This window comes from Symphodus melops (genome assembly GCF_947650265.1).
Source record: "Symphodus melops genome assembly, chromosome: 7".
In the NCBI taxonomy this organism is placed as follows: domain Eukaryota; kingdom Metazoa; phylum Chordata; class Actinopteri; order Labriformes; family Labridae; genus Symphodus; species Symphodus melops.
Genome location: NC_136697.1, coordinates 22,903,997 through 22,924,278, shown reverse-complemented (window position 1 = coordinate 22,924,278; position 20,282 = coordinate 22,903,997). Strand labels below are relative to the sequence as shown.

Here is a 20,282-nt window from a genome sequence, read left to right as displayed (position 1 = left end):
AGCGGGGCATTCTTTAAATGTTGATGCACTGGAGGAGAACTGTCAAATGTTCTTATCTTGCGTCAAAGTAAGCTGCATCCCAACATCTTGTCAAATTTCAGCCTCAGCGGTTCTATAACAAAAAGAAGAACGATCGACCCAAACAAACAAGACAGGGAAACTTCCAGACTTCCCAAAATCTCGACAAAATATGTTATTATAAATGGAAATTACAATAAAAAAGTTAATAAAAAAACACAATTCCCTTTAGTATTCATCAGTGTAAAATTTCAAAAGACCACATAAGAATCACATGACAGATATATGTAAAAAAAACTGACAAAAGAGGAATACTCAACTTTTAAAAACAGGCATGTGGTGAGACGTGGTCCGAGATTAAGGGGGAGAACTTATAGTCACAGTGGAGCACTGTGTGGCAATGTTTGAGCAGATTTAGGGGTGAGCCAGATGGTTGACTAGTTTGTATATTTTTGTATTTTTAAATACAAATGATTGATGTGAATGAGTGCCCTGAAAATGACTTAGCTTTGCACAGAAACAGCTCGAGTACTGTGAACTCATTTCAGAGCCTGTAGCTCTGAATCTGCTCTTTTTCTTTTTACCAGAGTTTTTCTGTTTGAGTTGAAGGAGTGTACTTTTGCTACTTCTGCCTGACTGCGCTTTGCATCTCTGTGTCTCTTTTTGCGGTGGTTCCTCTGTCTGAACAAAGACAGCCAGAACAACCTGTCCTTTCCCCCCACAAAGAACAGGTGAAACATTGATTGGCACAGCAAAGTATAAAAGGCTTCCCGCTGGTGTGAAGGTGACTCCTGCAGTCAAGGACGTGCTCTTGCTTCATCCTCTGGGGAAAAGGTCTAAATTGCAATCAAAGTACAGAAGACATATGGCTCAGGCTTTAACCGAGAGCTCTTTAGGAGAAGAATGCATACATCGGGGCCTGACTTAAACGTTCAAATCAGAAATGCCCAATCATGGATCTCGAAATTCCTCTCAAATGAAACAATCTCTGAACCCTCTGATATCTTTAACAACAATAATAACACCTCTAGATGGCCAATTTTTCATGATTATTTATTGGGATATCTGATAAAGGACTTCTATATAAATTGTCATTGTTTATATTCTGACACATTATTTGTCATCTCGACGAACAAAATCTACTTATATTCTGCGGAATCACTAGACAATTGACTTGATTCCTGGTGTCAGAGGTGTTATTGTTTTGTTGTCCTGTGTCGTCCGCTGGCTTTTCTTTGTATGCAGGGAACAGCGGCAGAAGAGAGCAACAGAGGAGAAACAAATGTCTGCATGAAAGAACAGCCAAGAATCTGATCTTAAACCTCTCAAATCTGTCTGTCACCTCCCAAATCCAACTTCATTCTTACACCTATAAAGTTCCTGTTCTTATTTTCTGGCATGAATTCCTAGTTTGAAGTCAATTAATGAATTGACTTTGTGATGTTAAGACAATTATGGAACCGCTAAACTGACAGGACGAATGAAAGCTATGATCAGGAAAGGTAACGGGTTTCCTTTATCGCTAACCACTGACAGCACTGGTAGCCTTGAAAGTGTTCATACTGCACCCAAAAAAACCCAAAGCTATGAAATTATTTTAGTTTATTTGTTTAGCACACATTCCAAATAAATTAAATTGGTGCAAGGAGGAAGCAAAGCCCAACGGACTTGTACAGGACTTCCACCCCTAAATTGTGTAACTTGAGATGTGCAAATGAAGTTGGAGTGGAACACACCATCTGTAATCACATTTCACTCATATGAAGATGTCCATATGCAGAGATTTGCAAAAAGCTCAATTGTTCTCAAAATGATGGCTGAAGGGTTTCCGGATTAAATTTTGAACAATGCTCTCCAATATTGAGTATAGATCATATACTGTGCTGTACAGACAGCTTTAGGGACCATTCAGAAATAAAAATGAACAGAACACTTGTATGAATGAACTCATACACTTAAAATCTCTACTATAGATCCTGTATTCATGGGCAAAATCTGATCCTGAAGGATCTAAAAAGGGCAAGTTTGTCTTTTTCTAAACGATTATTAGCACAACAGCTTATGTAGCGTGTCATGAAGACCCTTTGTAGATGGAAAGAAATTCTTTACTAACTGGGTTATCTCATAATCATGAAATGGAATCTCATTGATATTTAAATGATCCCTTTTTCCCAAAAGGTTGTGTAGGATTATCAAAGTTTTTCAAATGCAGCAGAAAACTTACTTGAACAACTGTGGTAAAAAAAAATAAAAAATAAAAAAAAGCAAGGAGAAAGGCAATAAATGTCAAACACAAGGAAAGCCTGAAGCACTTTTAACAAAACATATTTCAAGTGTTACTTGAAAACGGCAAGCGTTTGAAGGTTTATGTTCTTTGCCAGTGGTCTCTTATAAATCTCCATGAAGTAAAACAGCTTGAACACGAAACGTTGAACAAACAGCAGTGTGTCTGATGCTTCTTCAGAAACTCTGACCTCTATTTGCATGCATAAGGAACACTCCACACACTGTTTAACACCTTGACTAAATTATTGTAAGCCCTGAAAATATTGTCATATCAGAATATGTGACTAATGGCTTTAGCCGGTGAGGAAAATTATAACTGTATTACACCAGAGAAAGCTTTGTGTCATTTGTTTCACTCATCTGACAGATTTTAGATTCCAGTGTCGAATGAGGTCTGGGTTATCAGGAAAGTTTCTTTTTGTGTTAAAGGATTATTTCACTTCAAATAGCTCAGATTTTTTTTTTTACATGCTCTCTATTGTTTGACATCATACAATAAGTTTTAATTGTGCATCTCATTGTGTTGAGATAACCAAGTAAGATTTCTGTTCTCATCCCAGTAAAAGGACAGCAATATGAAATCTAAAAAAAATGTAAAAACCATTAACCTTGGGTGCAGATGATAAAGCCTTTGGGTTGTACCCAATGTACTGAGACTATAATCCTCCAAGAGGACGGCCCAAACAGTGGCTCCTTTCCCACTCCCTCACGAGCTTCCTACTCTTTTTTCTGTCCTATCAAAATAAAGGCATAAAAGCGCCTTAAAATGATTATCCAAAAGCCTTGCTTTACTTTTAAGATGGAACGTCAAAATGTATTTGAGTCCTTTAGAAATATTTGGACAGGTTATTTATTAAACTTAACAAAAGTTGTGGGGCTTAAGTTAGTGGGTCATTTTGAGAGAAGTTGTTTGCCTTGGGTAGACTGATGATGGGGTTGAACAGGAGTTAATGATTTTATGAACATTGACGGCTACATTGTGTTTTAAAGGAGCAATATGCAAGATATCTACTGAATTAAATCATAAAATGACTGTATTATCAGACATGAAGGAAACATGCTGTGTTGAAGTGCTGGCTTCTCTGACAACAATGCACTAGTCAGTATGTGCTCCTACTGTCAGACCTAAAACCTGTAACCATTTCGCTAATAAGCTCCGCGACCAGGAATGTTGTGAAACTAGGATAAATATAGGATATTCTTTAAAAAAATGAGGAACGAATGAATAGGAGAAGAGTTCTTTTACTCAATTTATGGTTCAGAAGTCTGTTGCCTTCGCTGTCTTCATCCAGAGGTTTTATTCCACCTTCGTAAATGCCGTCTGTCAGTCGTGTAGACAAAGGAGGATGTTGACATACATGTTGATCTACGCTGGCAGAAGAAGACGGACTTTATACCTCGCACGGATACATCTGTGTTTGTTCATCTGCTTTCTTAAAAGTGCACTCTGATCAGGTCAACTTTTGGTAATAAAAGAGGAACATGTTGAGTCACAGTAAACAGCAAAATCTCAAAAATTAAGAAGTGACAAATACTGCAGATTAATACTTGTGTTTCCACTGAACAATAGGCTGTAACATTTGATTGGTCCAAAGTGTGCTCCTGGACTCATCTTTCATTTTTTTTCACTTCTTATCTGCACTGCTGTCTGAAGAGTCAGCCTCTAATTGGACACTTTATTTTTTTCCCCTTATTGTTTGGACACTTAATGATCATGTGATATCACTTTACTTTTGCACCTTTAATGTTTGGACACCTTAATGACAATCACTTTAGTTGTGTCTTTTTTCCCCTTATTGTTTGGACACTTAATACTCATCTGATATCTCTTTATTGTTCCACCTTTAATGACAATCACTTTAAATTGCATTTTAATTTGCATCCTCAACATTTGCACTGACTGTTTAGAGTCTTTCTTCACACCTCTCGCACTACCCCCACCTCAAACAACACTGTACATCCATAAACAACACATACTTTCAGGTCAGCACTCTTCGATTGTTATGCACAGGCCTAATTATAACTGCTCATGCGGTTCTTTAACTGTTTAGAGGTCTCCTTTAAATCGCACATATCTTTTCTTTTCCTGCAGAGGTTATTTTCATTTCTTTATATAAGTGTATTTTTAATTGCACAGGTTTAATAGTAATTAGTAATATTCTATTTTTAGTCATGTAAGGAGCCTTCTAAATCTTGTTTCGGGTTACTATATATGTCAGAGTAACAAATATCTTGTGTTCTGCATGTCTTGTATATTGCTATAATATCTATCTATCTTTAAGTTTCTCTTAGTTGTTACCAAATACTACTTTGTTTTAATTTGGCTTAAGTTTCATGTATCACTTAAAACAATATGGTAATATGGTAAAGTGTGGGGTTACTGTGACCAATAGCTCTATGTCTTCACCTATGTCTGTATTTAGTAGAATTAAAAGGACAGCTGCTGTGTGTGTGTGATGTCAAGGAGTGGGGCAGTCTGAGGTTTTGTTTTCATTGAATGAAGATGCTGCTTGATGCATAATTGCCATTATTTTATTATTCTTTCTTTGTTTTAGCCAAAATCTGATCTGATTGGCCACACATTTTAACATGGAGAGGCCAAACACAGGGTTGGCGGCTATTGCAGCGCTTACAGGTCAACTTTTGTTTTAGTGGCATTTTGGACTTCATTGTTTGATAAGGCATGTTGTGTTTTACCGTACCTGTTTTTTCTGTTGTTTGACAGGTTTTAGTTTCTTGGCATGAATTGGCTACCGTATATTCTGCTTATAGAAATGGGCAGAGGATTGAAGAATTATTTTTCGCATTTGTTCTAACAAAATATCTAAAAAAGATGTCGTTTTCACCCACATTCTGTCAGGTGTGTGTGCTTAATGTCGTCTTTTACGCGCGCTCTCTCTCTCTCTCTCTCTCTCTCTCTCTCTCTCTCTCTCTCCCTCTGCGCGTGCACTCGGGCACGATAACGCAGCATCAGGAGCCATTCAGATCTCGCGCTTTCACCTCCCAGTTTCCGGCAAACACTACCAGCTGCAACTTTTGTCCCCACACAGCTGCTGGTGGTTCCTCCTTACTCTCTCCCACCCACACAACAAGCTGGATTTATTAAAAGTGAAGTGGGCAGCTGGGTGATGTCATATCCGTGAAGAAGGATCCCTCGCGTAAAGTAGACGAAGCACGGAATTTCGCTGCATGTATCCCCACAAACTTTTATCCCCCTTGCAGTAACGAGGTTTCTCCCAGCAGCCTGCCCACATGGCGTGCGTAACGGCGGGGGCGAGTGGATGGATGAGCCCTCTTCCTCCCCAGGAAAATACGCTTTTCACCTTCGCGTAGTGGACGAAGTGGCGCGAGCCCACGGGAAGAAACTTGCGTGATTGTTGTGTATTTTTGTTTGTTTCCCCGGTCGAGGAGGAGGTGGAGTAAGGAAACGCCGAAGCAGCAAGCAGAATGTGGTCGCTGTCCGTGGTCCTGAATCCGCTGCTGTTTCTGCTGCTGTTCGGATACTGCCCTTCGGTGGTGAGTTCACTGCCCTCACATTGCTTTTTTAGAGAAATTGCATGGGCTACTGAACTTCAACGACAGCTATGCCTGACGGGTCATTCCCCTGTTGTAAACTTCATCTAAATGGTGTGTGTCGTTACGCAGGGTGGAGCTCTGCACAATTCTTGCAAAATGACCAACAACAAATGCATGATAAACGAGTCATTTCAGTTTCAAGGCATTATTGCATGTTCCGTTTCTTTTTTCTTTTTAATCACTGCAGCCTTGTACAACATTGGCAACTATTTAGTAATCTATGCAAACATGTTTGAGAAAAAAAAAAAAAACTTGAATTAGTGGCACCCCCACAGCACTCATGTGTATTGCTTACATCAACCACATAGCACTCCTATTGATCCTGGAGTATTTCCAGGCATATAACTCACTTTTAAGGGGGAGCTCAATCAGTGTAAAGAAAAAATATTGGTGAATTATATCCAGATCCTCTCCCAGACAGAAAACATCTTGATTCAAGCAGGTTTTCTCTTTTCCTCTATAAAATCTGGCTTAAACTCAAATGACTCATTTATTTTTATGTGGTTTTTGTGGAAAGATAATTGCATGCTTTCCATTTGTGGCTATGCCCATCATAATCTGTTTTCCAATTGTGACATGAGATATCCTCAGTCCTGCCAGTCTGAGTCAGAATGCATTTGGTAGCATTGTCACAAAGAAGAAGGAGCAGCTTGCAGATCACCAATCCATTTGGACAAGAACAATGGTCGATTAGGTTCATCCAACCCATGCAGAGCTCAATCCTTGTGCCAGTGTCTTGATTGCAAAGCAGTATCCTCACATATTTCCATACCACCTTGCTATAACTGAGTGTTGTGTGCAGAATTAATGCGTCTAGGAAATGTTTACAGGCTAAGTCGATGCTTGAAACTGTAAAAAAAAAAAGACCAGTTAAAAAGTCTAAACCAAGGACAAAAACAAAAGAGGAAGCAGCTGTCTGGATTATTTAATGAGAGAAAAAGTCTTTGTGCAGAGTTCCTCACACATAAAAAAAAAAAAACCTCAGTGGAGAGTGCATCTGGCTTGGCTGAATCACAGATTCATTTTAATACGAGGAAATGTGAGAGTGTAAAGAGGGGAAAAGGATGTGCGTCACTCAAGAGACAGAGGAGAAAGACCTTTTTAACTGATTAGTGAAACTTCTTTTTAGACGCCTCCTGTTACATAGTAGGGAGAGGAAGAGCTGAGGGTGTTTTTCTTCTTCTTCCTCTGACTCTTTTATCCCATTCAGCTGTGAGAGAGAGGCAGATTCCAGCTTCATTCCTGGTGCATCAGCATCTCTTATTATTTCTTCTACAGTGCCACACATCACCTCCAAACGCCTCAAAGCAATTTCCCCTTTTCTCTACTGCTTTTCCCTGTGCTCATCCTCTGATCAGAAGTGGCATCTACTTTGTCATCTAACAAAATGTATATTTAAACTATTCAACAAACTTTATCATGGTAATTATGAAATACTTTAACACAATCAACTACGCATCAGAGCACATAGAATTGGTGTGGACAGAGATAAGACTATATTATTCATCCTGACTTGTAGGATACAATAAATGATCTCTGGTGCTATAAATGTATTACATTTTTTATTGTTTATAACAAAAGCCATCACTTCCTGTCAAAGTGAGACACCTGGGCTTGTGGGTGTTTGTGTGAGAGAAAGACTTCACGCAGTATACTATTTGTGTGTCCAGTAGGCCTCTTGTGCCTTAAACACAAGCACATGGTGTTGTGAAAAGACACACTGGCTTTAACGTTTTGTCTCAGTTCCATAAGGTAAAACAATCTGGGGTGCAGATGGCCCCTTTAGTTATAGGCGTCACATCATGTACGAGGGTGATAGCCCTCCGAGCAGGTGGCTTCGGTCCAAGTCCAACCTGTGGCTCCTCTCCTGCATGTCGTACCTCGCTCTCTCTACCTGGCTCTTACTCTATCCTCGGTCCTTTCTAAATAAAAGCCCAACATTAAATCACCACAGCATCACTTTGGATTTGTTACAACCCCTGACTTAAAGATTTGTTTTCAGGGTGTGGAACATAAATCAAAGAGTCAGAGTAAAACAAATTGTGCAAAAAGATGTATTGATCAATCGGTACAAACAAAATCTAAACCCGAAACAAACATTGAACAAAACTCCAGATCCAAGCCAGATCCAAGTATAACATTATAAAGCAAAGCAACTGCAGGAGCCGTTGACAGTCAGGAGGATTAAAACGAGAGAGAGAGAGAGAGCAGGCCAGTTTCTGCCTCCTTATATTAACATTCAATGATCACCCCAACCAGACTAAACCACAAATGAACAGATATACATTATGACCAGCAGGGGGTATTTTTCTGTTTTATTCTATCAAATCGTTCTTTGTGTTCATGCATCGTCTCTGAAACTGACCGTAGCTCGAGAGAATGTAGATCAGATCGTGACATCTTATAAAGAAGAGAGTCACACCCCGAACCAGAAGTCGACCTTCTTTTGACTCAGAACTCAGAGAATCATCTGGCTCAGAGATGGTTTTGTTTTTTGATACTGTTTTACACTGTTTATATTGTAACGAAATTTTAATGATCTAATGTCTAATTATTTGGGCAGTGTGTTTAGATGATAAGCGCTTTTATGAGAAATGGCTTCTCATTCTGCTTTTAACACTGTTGCATTCCAAAATCACTATAAAATTTAATTTGATGTGAAAGCTGAATTAAAAAAGACAGAGGAGTGGGGAGTTTGAAATCCTCAGTAGAAATAATATTGTGCTTTTAGGACTAGGACTGGGAAAATATGACTAAAAATGTTATCATGATAAAAAAAAAAAAATCACATCATTCGATATTTGTAATTAAATGTCAAATCCCTTCTTTCACATTTAAAGGCTGATTTTCGCTCCTGACTGAAGAAGAAGACACCACATGGTTGATTGTGGGTTAGTTATTCTTCATTGCCAGAACATGACTCATCTTTATAAGCCCAGTGCACACTGCTGGAGACACTGAGAAAAGTTTCATTGCAATAATTATCTTTGCCATTTTATCATATCACAATCATTATCCTCGCCCAGGCCTAAATCACATTGTGATCATTATCGTTCTAATTGTGTCACCCTTGCCTATTTGTGACGACAATGCTAATTAAAGTCGAGATTAAAGATTTCTGTCTTTAATGCAGGACTTTCGTACATTACAAAACATTTAACGTCAAAGTTTTTAGCATGAGAAAGCGGTCTCTGAAAAGCTTCGAACGTTGAGCCAAAGTTCTCCTCCCTGGTACGATGTCTTTGCATGCTCAGAGGGGATGTGATCTTTCATGGCTGATTCCTATCGCTCTGTTGACTCTTCAGGCTGCCAGACGAGGATGTAGAGGAGGAGGAAAGGTTTTTTTCTGCACTATGAAAACTTGTTTCTATCCATGAGCTTCAAAGGCTGCTGGAAGCCAAAGTTCACGTTTCTCCAGTCGGATAGACTTAAAGAATGTAAAGGCGAATCCAAATAAAAGTTGGTTGTCTGCCAAAGAAGCTGGTAGCACAGACAACATTTTGCCACCAGCAGTAAAAGGTTGCCAGTACTTGGCTGGAGGCTTGTGTTAATTTCCCGCGCTGACAGTAAACAGCAGCATTGTTCAAACGCTGATGCTGTTTTCTGAGAGGAAAAGCGATCAACTTGAGCACTCTTTGATCAATATTTGGAGCCAAACAGGTTTTTACTGTGTGCACTCTGACATTAGTTTATGGTGCCGCATTAAAATATGCTTCATTGACTTGTGATGCATAACTTTATGTTCTTTAAGCTTTATTCTCCAGTGCTGTGGAGCACATTGAGTGTAATAAAAAAAAAAGAGGGGAAAAGCTCCCACAAATCAGGTTTATCTGCGTCTCCCAGCAGGACGTTCAGTTCGAGCACAGGAAGACGTAGTGTTGGAGAAACAGAGGAATCTCAGCTGTCGGGTTATTCATCAAGTCCTGGAAACTATTTACTGTAAAAGTGGAAATTCCCTGGAGACTACGGAGGACTATCTCACAGCGAAAGCACTTTGAAAGACTTTTTATAAGTCAGTGGAATTGGTTGGTGTCAAAGCGTTGGTGTCAGAAGAATAGACGAGCCACAGGAAAGAAATTAGGACACATACAGAAACAGCTGTGTGCTTATATTTTTTATGATATTATCAGTTCTGGTTTATTCAGCAAGTCTGTCTCTCTGCAAGTGTGTGTGTGTGTGTGTGCGTGTGTGTGTGTGTGTGCGTGTGTGGGCTGTATGTTAAGGACTGTGTCTGTGCTTCTGTATACAGACCATCCGTCCAAAGGAGGGGTGGCAGGTGTACAGCTCGGCGCAGGATGCAGATGGGCGTTGTATCTGCACAGTGGTGGCACCCGAACAGAATCTGTGTTCCAGAGATGCCAAAGGCAGACAGCTCCGCCAGCTTCTGGAGAAGGTATGCACACACAGAATGCAGAAATACACACACACACACACACACACACACACATTTCTGTGTACGTGACTCACTCACACACAGTTACTGTAAGCTACAATTCCCCCTTAACGTCATATAAATTGATTTCTATCCTTATCCATTCTTCTTTGTTGCCATAATCTTCTAAGAGATTGCACCAGCCAGGTCCATAAACCTGTTTTCCACTTCTGCATTCGTTACATGGATGACATCAGCTCAATGGTTGCTTAGGAAGATGAAAACACCCCTGTTTTTATTGTGTTGTTGTTGTTTTTTTTTCACATGAAACAATGCAGGCTACTGTTGAGTCCTGATGTGGTGTGTTATCAGGCTTAGGAATGCTATTTGTCCCTAAAAGAAGGAGGAGCTTTTTGTTATTATTTTTCATCCACCGCCATGGATTTTTCAAATAAACGCATGCAGTGATTTGATTTATTAAATGCAGCAGCCAGAAGTGGGAAAAACAACAACTTTTAATTCCCACAACAGAAGTGATTAAAAGCATTATCTACAAATAAACAAACCGCACAGCGCCAGAGTCACTTTTTTCAATTGACAGTCCATATAAGGAAACTTTGCTGTAACCCACATTTGAATGTTGTGTGCTGGAGGCTGTTCTCCGTCTTCCACTGTGGTCTTTGACACTAATGTACTAAGCTGCCTCAGGGCTTCAGTGAGGCCATTTCAGGATCTCTCAACCAGAGCAAGAAAAGTATGCAGAGCACAATGTGTGAGGGTTGGGCCACTTAGCTAGCGATGTGCTCTGGCTAGCTACAATTACAGTCAAAGAGTGGAGGGATAGAAAGGAGCACAGTTCATCTTGTATACATGACTCGTAGACCTAGTTATCTTTTGTTGAACCTGAGAGAGGCTGTGCACTGCTCCACCAAAATAAGGAGGAGGGAAAAAGCAATGCAATCTTCAGAAGATCAACCGCAAATAGAACAAGAGAAACCACTTAGACTTTATTTTCACTCAAAACAAAAACAAATATGCGTAAAAAACAAACAAACGAAAAATGACTTCAAACTAGCAGCTTTAGGTTAAACAGGACTTTCAACAATTATCCCCGTTACTTAGGAAAATGTTCCCGAGTGAAGCAACAGCACTCTAGTCTTGAACAAAAGCAGTTTTTAGCAGTTTTGTTTTATTGCCAGGACAGCAAAACAATCCGATCCAATCAGTGACATCAGTCTTCATCAATCTGCTGTATAGTTCTGTGGATTCTAATTTAAAGCTTTAAAGTTTACTCAGATCCAGCACGAAAATTCACTGAAAAGTTTCATCAAAACAAAAACGCAACAAAGAGGGAAATTATCTTGAAAGAAAGTATTATTTTTTAACAAGTAAAAAAATCTAGTCTGAAAAGTTGCATGTCCAAACGTTTTTATTTGTGTTGGTCTGACACAGAGAAGGGTTTCTCATGGTGGTGCAGTGGTTAATACTGTCACCTCACAGTAAAAAGGTTCCTGGTTTGAGTCCCTGGTGTGTGTTGAGTGTTTTACCCTCCATGTATTCAAGGCTTCCACCCACACTCCAACCACATGTTGTTAGGTTAACTCTGACTCTAACTGTGAATGTCAGGCCTCTGATTGGTTCGCGACCAGTTCAGGGTGTACCCAGCTTCTCACCCAATGACAGTTCAGATCCAAACCCACGCAGTCCCATAAGTGGTTTAGATAATGGATGGATGGAAAAGGGGAATACAGTCATGTGCTTTAATACTGTATTACTCTTAACACCATTGTCTCAAAGGTTCGGCTGTTTTAGGGACGTATAACTTCAAACACTTACACACTTACAACACTCAAATTACAACATATTTCAAAGTGAACTGTTTGGTAATTCTTGTATTTCAAGTTAAATTAAATTGCTCAGAAACTCAGTAACATGTTGTATTATAAGGTCTGCCTTAAAATTACTCGGGAAATGTTACTTGAAATGAGCAACATTTCCTGCAAACATAACAAGAAAATATCATGTGCCAAGAAAAAGAAAATGGCAAGGGAAATTACGGATAATTAAAAAAAATGATTTGGAAACGATCATCTCATTATGTAGAAACTGGTGTCAGATTGAGGTCATGAAAGGATGTAAATCTTCAGTAACATGTCATATTTTATTAGTATATTTGAGCATAAGAGCTTGTAATAAGGGAAATGCAAACTGCTGAGTAAGAAGAAGTGTTACTATGATTTTACATTTCATCTATTTAAATTATGCTATTTTACAGTCTAAAATGTCGAATCTGAAAAATGTTTTCCCAGACATCAGATGAAATGGTGTATGCATGATGTTTGTTGTGGTTTTCATCTGATAAAGAGAAAAGTATGTTTTAAAAATGAGAGAACAAGAGCATGAAACAACTCCATGACTGAGTGAAATCCATTCCAGGCTCTATTCAGCCCACACACGGATGGTTAAAAGACAATCTCGTGGAGGTCAAAGTGTTGATTTGTTCCTCGAGAAGTTAGAGCATGGCAGGCTACCGAGCGGCTGAACATGGAGGACATTTTAATCTGGCTGCGGACGGGAAAATCAATGGCGTGCTGTTTCATTCTTTTCAAAAGGTGCAGAACATGTCGCAGTCAATCGAGGTGTTGAACCTTCGGACGCAGAGGGACTTTCAGTACATCATGAGGATGGAGAGCCAGATCAAAGGTCTGCGCTCCAAGTTCCGTCAGATCGAATCGGACAGGAAGACGCTCGTCAACAAAAACTTTCAGGTATGTTTTTGTTTGATGTTCAACTTTGTGTGAAACATCACAGAAAAGGGCTGTGAAAGGATCTCCTCGAAAGAAACCTGAGAAGAATCTGAATGGATACCTTTACAAGATCAATACAGGTCTACCACTGCCAGTGAAGGACAAAAACCGTCTCAAAAGTCAGACAGGCTGTGAATGCAACATTAAGCATCAAGACTCAGGCACGAAGGGTAAAAAACAGGAGAAGCTTAAAAAAACCATGTTACCAGCTCAGCAGTTTTAAAGTGCAGACTCTACTTGAAGGTGTAATGTTAATGCATCAACAAGGACTTGACCTTTGTTACATAAATCTATTTTTTAAACTTATCTCAAGTGTTTCCAACAGACACAATTTCTTTTAAATTATTAAAATAAATTATAACATTTGTTTGCTTTGTCACATGGCTTCAAGGGAAGCTAGAGAAACACAAGCTTATATATCAGCGTGAGGGACGCTGAAGAGCTGTTTCTGTATGATAATCTTACTTTTGATTTGATTTATTAGAGAGATAAAAGACAAAACTAGAATGCACTTAAAAAACTGCTTATCTTAAACTTTCCAGTCAACTTGACCAAGTCAGTGTAGTAATACATAGTATAATTGTTCTTGTTTAATGATTGACATAATCTGCAATAGTAGGTGCTTACAATGAAAACAGCAACTCCCATGATGCCACACTATTTTATGAAGTTGTCAAACTAGCTTACATGTTTTATCAAAGATGATTTGTAGAAATAAAATCAGGGTCTTAAATGTATAACTTTGGATTACATTCATCTGTTACAGTATGTTGAACATCATGTAGCCTTTACCTGTAAGAAATATGATGACACGTAGACTCCACATGATGGACACCACTGAATAAAAAGTCAAAGTAAGCAATAGATGAACGTCCACAGCAGGCATTTCCAATAAACGTAGATAATTACCACTGAGCTGAAATTAGTTTTTTCAAAGAACAGAGGGGATTTCCAGTCAACATTGTTAACACTGTCAGTAAATAACAGCAATTATAGGAGCAAATGATAATCATCACCATTATCATCCATCAGGGACATTTGTTTGGGACTTACTAGAGTCTCCCTCCTTTCTCTGCATGTTTTATTATGATGCTTATTTTGTTTTAAAGTCTATTTTCTTAATGATCAATTTGGCATAAAAAAATATGCAAAACAGAAGATGGCAACCTCTTTTCATATCAATTAGTAACCCACCAAAAAGATACAGGTTTAGTCATAGTTACATATATTGGTTTGATCTGCCGATCCTTGAGCCTTCTCTTTTGAGTTTCCTGAATTCTTTTTTGTTGAACATGTCGACAATGAAAAAAAAACGAAAAAAAAAACGGGATCAGCTGAATTGGAAACAACCATCCTGCCAGATGGAAATATTTGATGAGACAGAATGTTTATTCTTGGTGCTTTCTAGGAGCTAAAGGGCAAAATGGAGTCGCTGCAGCCGCTGATCCCTGTCCTGGAGCAATACAAGACAGACGCCAAGCTCATCTCCCAGTTTAAAGAGGAGATCAGGAACCTGTCTGGCGTGTTGATGGGTATTCAGGAAGAGATGGGTGCTTACGACTACGAGGAGCTGCAACAGCGGGTTCAAAATCTGGAAAATCGGCTCCGTAACTGTATGAATAAACTCAGTAAGTCACTGCAGACAAAGAAAACGTAGGAATGGTGACCCTAGATTATGCAGTGGCACAGGGATCACAGGCACATTTCTTGCAGCTGCCAGCAGATTAGAATTGTAGATAGAGAGCATAATAGGTGCACAATGAAACTGCTAGTGGAGGCAGAAATAAGAAAAAGCTCTATTACTGAAGTAAAAGACACATTTTCCATGCAAGAGCTAAAAGGTGGTGGTATCATGAAGCTTTGAGCGATGGAAGCTTCTACAAAATCAAAATTGTCATGTTTATTTTATATGCCTGTTTTGTTTTTGTTTGTTTTTTTATCCCTTTGGTTCCTTCTTTGGCATAATGCAATTCGGCACTGGATAGCAATGCTTCCTTTTCTCCACCCACTGAGGTGTAACTCATCTAACAAGATCAATTTATGCCTCCAGAGCAGCTCTGCCTCTGATAATGGTGTGCATGACTAAACTCCAATTTGCCAACTGCTAGGTTATCAACACTGATGCAGCCTGTCAATGTGTCAGCGTAAATAGCTGACATGTGAATGCTAATGGGATGTGGCTGGAAGCCTGTCTGAGCTGAAGATGATTACTTGAGCATTGGTTGTGCATGAGATTTGATTGATTAGGTAAAAAGAGCAGTTAAATACTGAAGAGGAAACTTGCAAGCTTGTGTGGAAGTGATAGCTTACTGTCATTTGGCACAATTAAAGTGTCTGGTAAGATGAATTAAGTGCAGCTCGGGTACTTTAAATATTAAACCATATGGGATAAATATTCATACTGGACAGTCTTCCTGGTTACACTCGTGTTCTGCGGATACCAGGGGCCAGTTTCACAATAAATGTCAAACTTGTCCATAGTTTTTATGGTAGTGATGAGAAAAACATACCATATGGCAATATGTATCCTTGCCCTTACTTGTAAACAACAGGTACAATAACTGTAGCTAAACTGCTTGCTGTAACAAAAATTAAAATTTGGATTTAAAAAAAACATGACCCTCTACGTGTCACAACTTTGACTCCTCACAGTGATGCTTATTCTATAAATGTGGCTAACATAAGAATGGAAAGGAGCTCGTTAGCTACATCTTGTACAAAGCATTGTTTCTCTTCTGAGACTAATGTTATTTTGGATGATGTCTCTGTATCAAGTCAACTAATAATCTTCATTGTAAGAAAAGTTTAAAAGTGCTAAAGAAGATATTGAAGAACTATCTTTGTTCAAAGGCTAACATCAGATCTGGAGACTAATAGCACTCCCACGTCCTGACATGCTCTGAGGATTTCATTAACACACCCTCTTTTTTTGATGCTCCTCTCCCCATATGCTTTTTTTTTCAAAATAATGGACACGTAGGCCTATATAGTGCTGTGGCAGAAGCTAGGTTTTTGTTTCGGTTACCTAGCAACGTGCGCTGTTGCCTTTTGCTTGTGTGCACTCTCCCCTTTTTGCTACTCTACAGCGAGCGCAGTGCACACTACATCCTATCTGAAAGGCCCTTATCTCTGTAAAAGTGGCCACTGTAGATGTAAAACTAGACAAGCCACAACCATATTAAAGCAGTCCAATGCTCGAAGATGTTTTTCTCTATTAGCATTCACTGTTAAGCCGTGGTGGTTTGTGCTGTCTGTGTGCGTCACCAAAGCTGTGTGATGTTTTCACAGCATGTGGGAAGCTGATGAAGATCACTGGCCCGCTGACAGTCAAAACTTCAGGGACCAGATTTGGGGCGTGGATGACCGACCCACAGGCGTCACCGAAAAACAACAGGGTGAGTGAAAGTGCCTCGCTGTGTGCTGAAATTACTTTGAGAAACAGTAAGAGGTTTAATACATACAACAAAACGTTTCTCACCTGGAGGAGCGATGTCAAACCAACCACATCTACCGCAAGTCATTGTGCACTTGACTGCTAAAATCAGACAGTGATATTCATGCTGATGTTCCTTGATACACTACTTAGTGAATAGATAGATAGATAGATAGAGATAGATAGATAGATACTTTATTGATCCCGAGGGAAATTCAAGCATAGGTCAGGTGAGGAGAGTTTTTATCTATTAATTATTACACACCGTACTGCAATGTGTGACCTTGAGGCCAAACAGAATGGTGCCGTCCTTAAAATGAACTTATGCCTTTTTTATTTTTGTCAAAAAGGCCACAGAGGCCAAGTGTTACATACACTATGCATATGTCATACATTTCTGTTTTCATTCAGTTCAAAGACTCTGTGCTCCTTAACTTCACAATATGAACCACAAAAAGGAAGAACAGTCTATTTAGTCAGGCATAACATAAAAGCATCTTATACCTTTTCTTCTCGCTTTGAACATTCCTGTTTTTTGTGCAAGAGTTTTTGAACTTCTTTGTTTAAATTCACTTGCACTGTCCAGCTAACTCCAACCAGCAGTGCTCTTTGTCTTCCCTGCCTTTTACTTAATGTACTACAAAAAGAAGATATTTTAAATTTGTCAGCTGCCTGCTTGTATATACAAAAATGAAAACAATACAAACAGTTGTTAAGCTTTTGCATCTCAGATGTCCAAGATGGGGGTTGAGTACCTGGATGATCCGAGGAGCTACAGTATGTTTTCGGGAGCTTTATGCTCCCAGTACGGTCACCCAAGGCAAACAAGTCCTAGGTGACGGGTCAGACTAAAAGCAGTTCATAAACCCCTATGAAGGATTTAAAATCAAGGGCCGTGATGTCACCAGGCACCCACCATGGAGCCAGGCCTTGGGATGGGGCCCGCAGGACAGCTGGTAGCTGGGCATTTGCCCGTGGGCGCCCAGCTGGGTCCAACCCAAAAGGATGACGCTGGTCCGTCCTCCTGTAGAGTCAATTCCCAAAGAGGAAGCTGTAGGGGTCGGGTGCATTGTGGATGGCGGGGGCCCCGGACACAGCTTCTGGCTTTTGGGAGCCTGAGCTTGTGCGGGAGGTTGAGAGGTACCGGCTAGACATGGTCGGGCTCACCTCCACGCAGCACCCAGCTTCTCGAGAGGGGCTGGACACTTCACTTCTCTGGAGTTGCCCATGGTTAGAGGTGGTGGGCTGGTGTGGGCTTGCTCATAGCCCCACAGCTCAGTCAAGTGTTGGAGTTTACCCCGATGAATGAGAGGATTGCGTCCCTACGCCTTCGGGTAGGGGACAGGTTTGTCACTGTCGTCTCGGCCTACGGACAGAAACCTACCTCTTTATCAAATCCCTAAGTATCTTTTCAGACAGAGGACATAATGTTTTATTTTGTAGTTGACACGTTTTGTATTTACAGTTGCACAGGACGTTTGAATTTAAATGTTACTAAATGTATAGTTAGTAGGTTTCTTGCTGGATCATGTCATCGGGAATGTTTTTTGTATTTATCTGTCTTCAGGTCTGGTACATGGACAGCTACACCAACAACAAGATTGTAAAAGAGTTCAAATCCATTGCTGATTTTGTGGCAGGAGTCGAGTCAAGAACCTACAACTTGCCATTCAAATGGGCAGGAACAAACCACGTGGTGTACAACGGCTCTCTATACTACAATAAGATGCAGAGCAACATCATCGTGAGGTACAGCTTTGAGACGGGCCGCGTGGTCACACAGAGGGCTCTGGAGTCAGCTGGTTTCCACAACGTGTACCCATACACCTGGGGGGGTTTCTCTGACATCGACCTGATGGCAGACGAGCTGGGCCTGTGGGCGGTGTACGCCACCAACCAGAACGCCGGAAACATCGTCATCAGTCAGTTGAACCCAGACACGCTGCAGATCCTCAGCACGTGGAACACGGAGTACTCGAAGAGGAACGCCGGAGAGTCTTTTATGATCTGTGGGACGCTGTACATCACCAACTCCCACCTGACCGGAGCCAAGGTATACTATGCCTACTCCACTAAAACCTCCACGTACGAGTACACAGACATTCCCTTTCACAACCAGTACTTCCACATGTCTATGCTGGACTACAACGCCAGGGACCGCGCTCTCTATGGCTGGAACAACGGCCACCAGGTCCTGTTTAACGTCACGCTTTTCCACATCATTAAAACTGAGGATGACTCTTAAGTGAAGTGATAAACTATCGATGTAAAAGAAAACAAAACACATAAGGAATTTGATGGTAACGCTTGAATGTTCTTAGATATTTCCTATTTATTTATTTATTTATGTCAGTTTCTGTTTAATTTGGGGGATTTAACAAATCATCAACAGTGCACTTTTTTGCCTGTGTCCAGGTAAATCAATTTCTACATTATCCACATGTGAACATGATGTGTTGAGTGGGCCCATTATTAAACAGACAGCAGTCAACACATTTTCAACTAAACTACTGCACTTTCACCCCAAAACTTTCATAACAGAACAATGAACTTCCAGTTATTTCTGCAGCTCATGTGTGTCTTTAAAATGAAAGCTTTTCCGAAATTAAGTCTTCATATTTATAATGGTTCCCTCATCCAGAATTGCATTTATTCATGCCCTCCCTAATTTATTCATATTTTGAGCGTGTTCGCTAATTGTTCGTTTTGTTTCCATTCTTTCCTCTCCATTTATTCATCATAGGCTGCTAATTTATTCCTGCTTTTCACAGCCCCCACTTAGCTTTCAATTTCTTTGTACGTTCCTTTTTAAAAGTTTGCTTTGCACTTGACCTTGAAAAAGACAATGAGAAATGTGGTGAACCATAATGCACCTGTGAAATTGCTGTACTTGGCTTTTTTTTGTGTACATAAATCTTCTCAGTCATGCAGGTCATGTTGTATCTTGAAGTACTGAGTTAAAATCGACAGAATACCTGGTCACGTTTAACTTGTTACTTTGAGATATTAGCTTTTTTGTATCTTCAGCAACAGTTTGTATGCCTTATTCAGTGCAGTAAGTTCTGTAAGCCCAGGATAACCGTTCTCGTGCATGAATGTTGGCTATCCTAATAGCATTTCTACTGTAACTGTATATCTATGTATTTTGTATCTGCACAACATCCCATTCTTCTCCACTCTACAATAGCTATTAATGGTATAAAGATCTATTTATACAGACAGCAGTAGATCACTTTAATAAGCATTCATATATGTAAATAAGATGTTCACCTAAATAAAGTATGGTTTTCATTAAGTCAGTGTTCTGGGTTTTGGTGTTCTTGGGATACAATTGTGCTCATTATCAAACAAAAAAGTAATCATTGACATTTAATTCATCACCATCAATATCATTAAGTGTGTAGGTGTTCATAAAAAGAGTTGGGTCTTTAGTTTGTTTCTGAAAGGTGCAAAAGGTCTGTAGATTGAATGGAGTTTGAAGTTTGTTCCACCACCAGGGGGCGATAGTGGAGGGGAGTCTAGTTAGAGACTTAAGGCCCTATAGTGGAGGTCGGATGAGAGAGTTTAGATAACGATAGCATTTTTTGTTGCTGCTGTCAGCAAGCAGTAGGGCTGTAGATTTGATGAGCACGGAGAGCGAGTGGAGTGATTTTAGCAGGGGTGTGACGTTCTGTTTTGAGTAGTTTCAAGACCTGTCGTGCTGCTGTGTTTAGGATTCATGTATCGCTTTACATCAAAAGACCAGAGAGGAAAAGAATTTACCAAACAAGTGTTATTTTATCCTCCTCTC

General features: G+C 39.9%; 1 protein-coding gene across 1 annotated transcript; it reads left to right on the top strand.

Annotated features, from left to right (window-relative positions):
• Positions 1-5,274: 5,274 nt before the first annotated feature.
• LOC306826373 (noelin-3-like) lies at positions 5,275-19,791 on the top strand. The gene is made up of 6 exons (XM_079347658.1): positions 5,275-5,820; positions 10,130-10,273; positions 12,865-13,020; positions 14,468-14,687; positions 16,348-16,454; positions 18,060-19,791. Exons 1-6 carry the CDS (start codon positions 5,752-5,754, stop codon positions 18,735-18,737), a joined length of 1,374 nt encoding a protein of 457 aa, XP_079203784.1. The 5' UTR covers positions 5,275-5,751; the 3' UTR covers positions 18,738-19,791.
• The last annotated feature ends 491 nt before the right edge of the window (positions 19,792-20,282 follow it).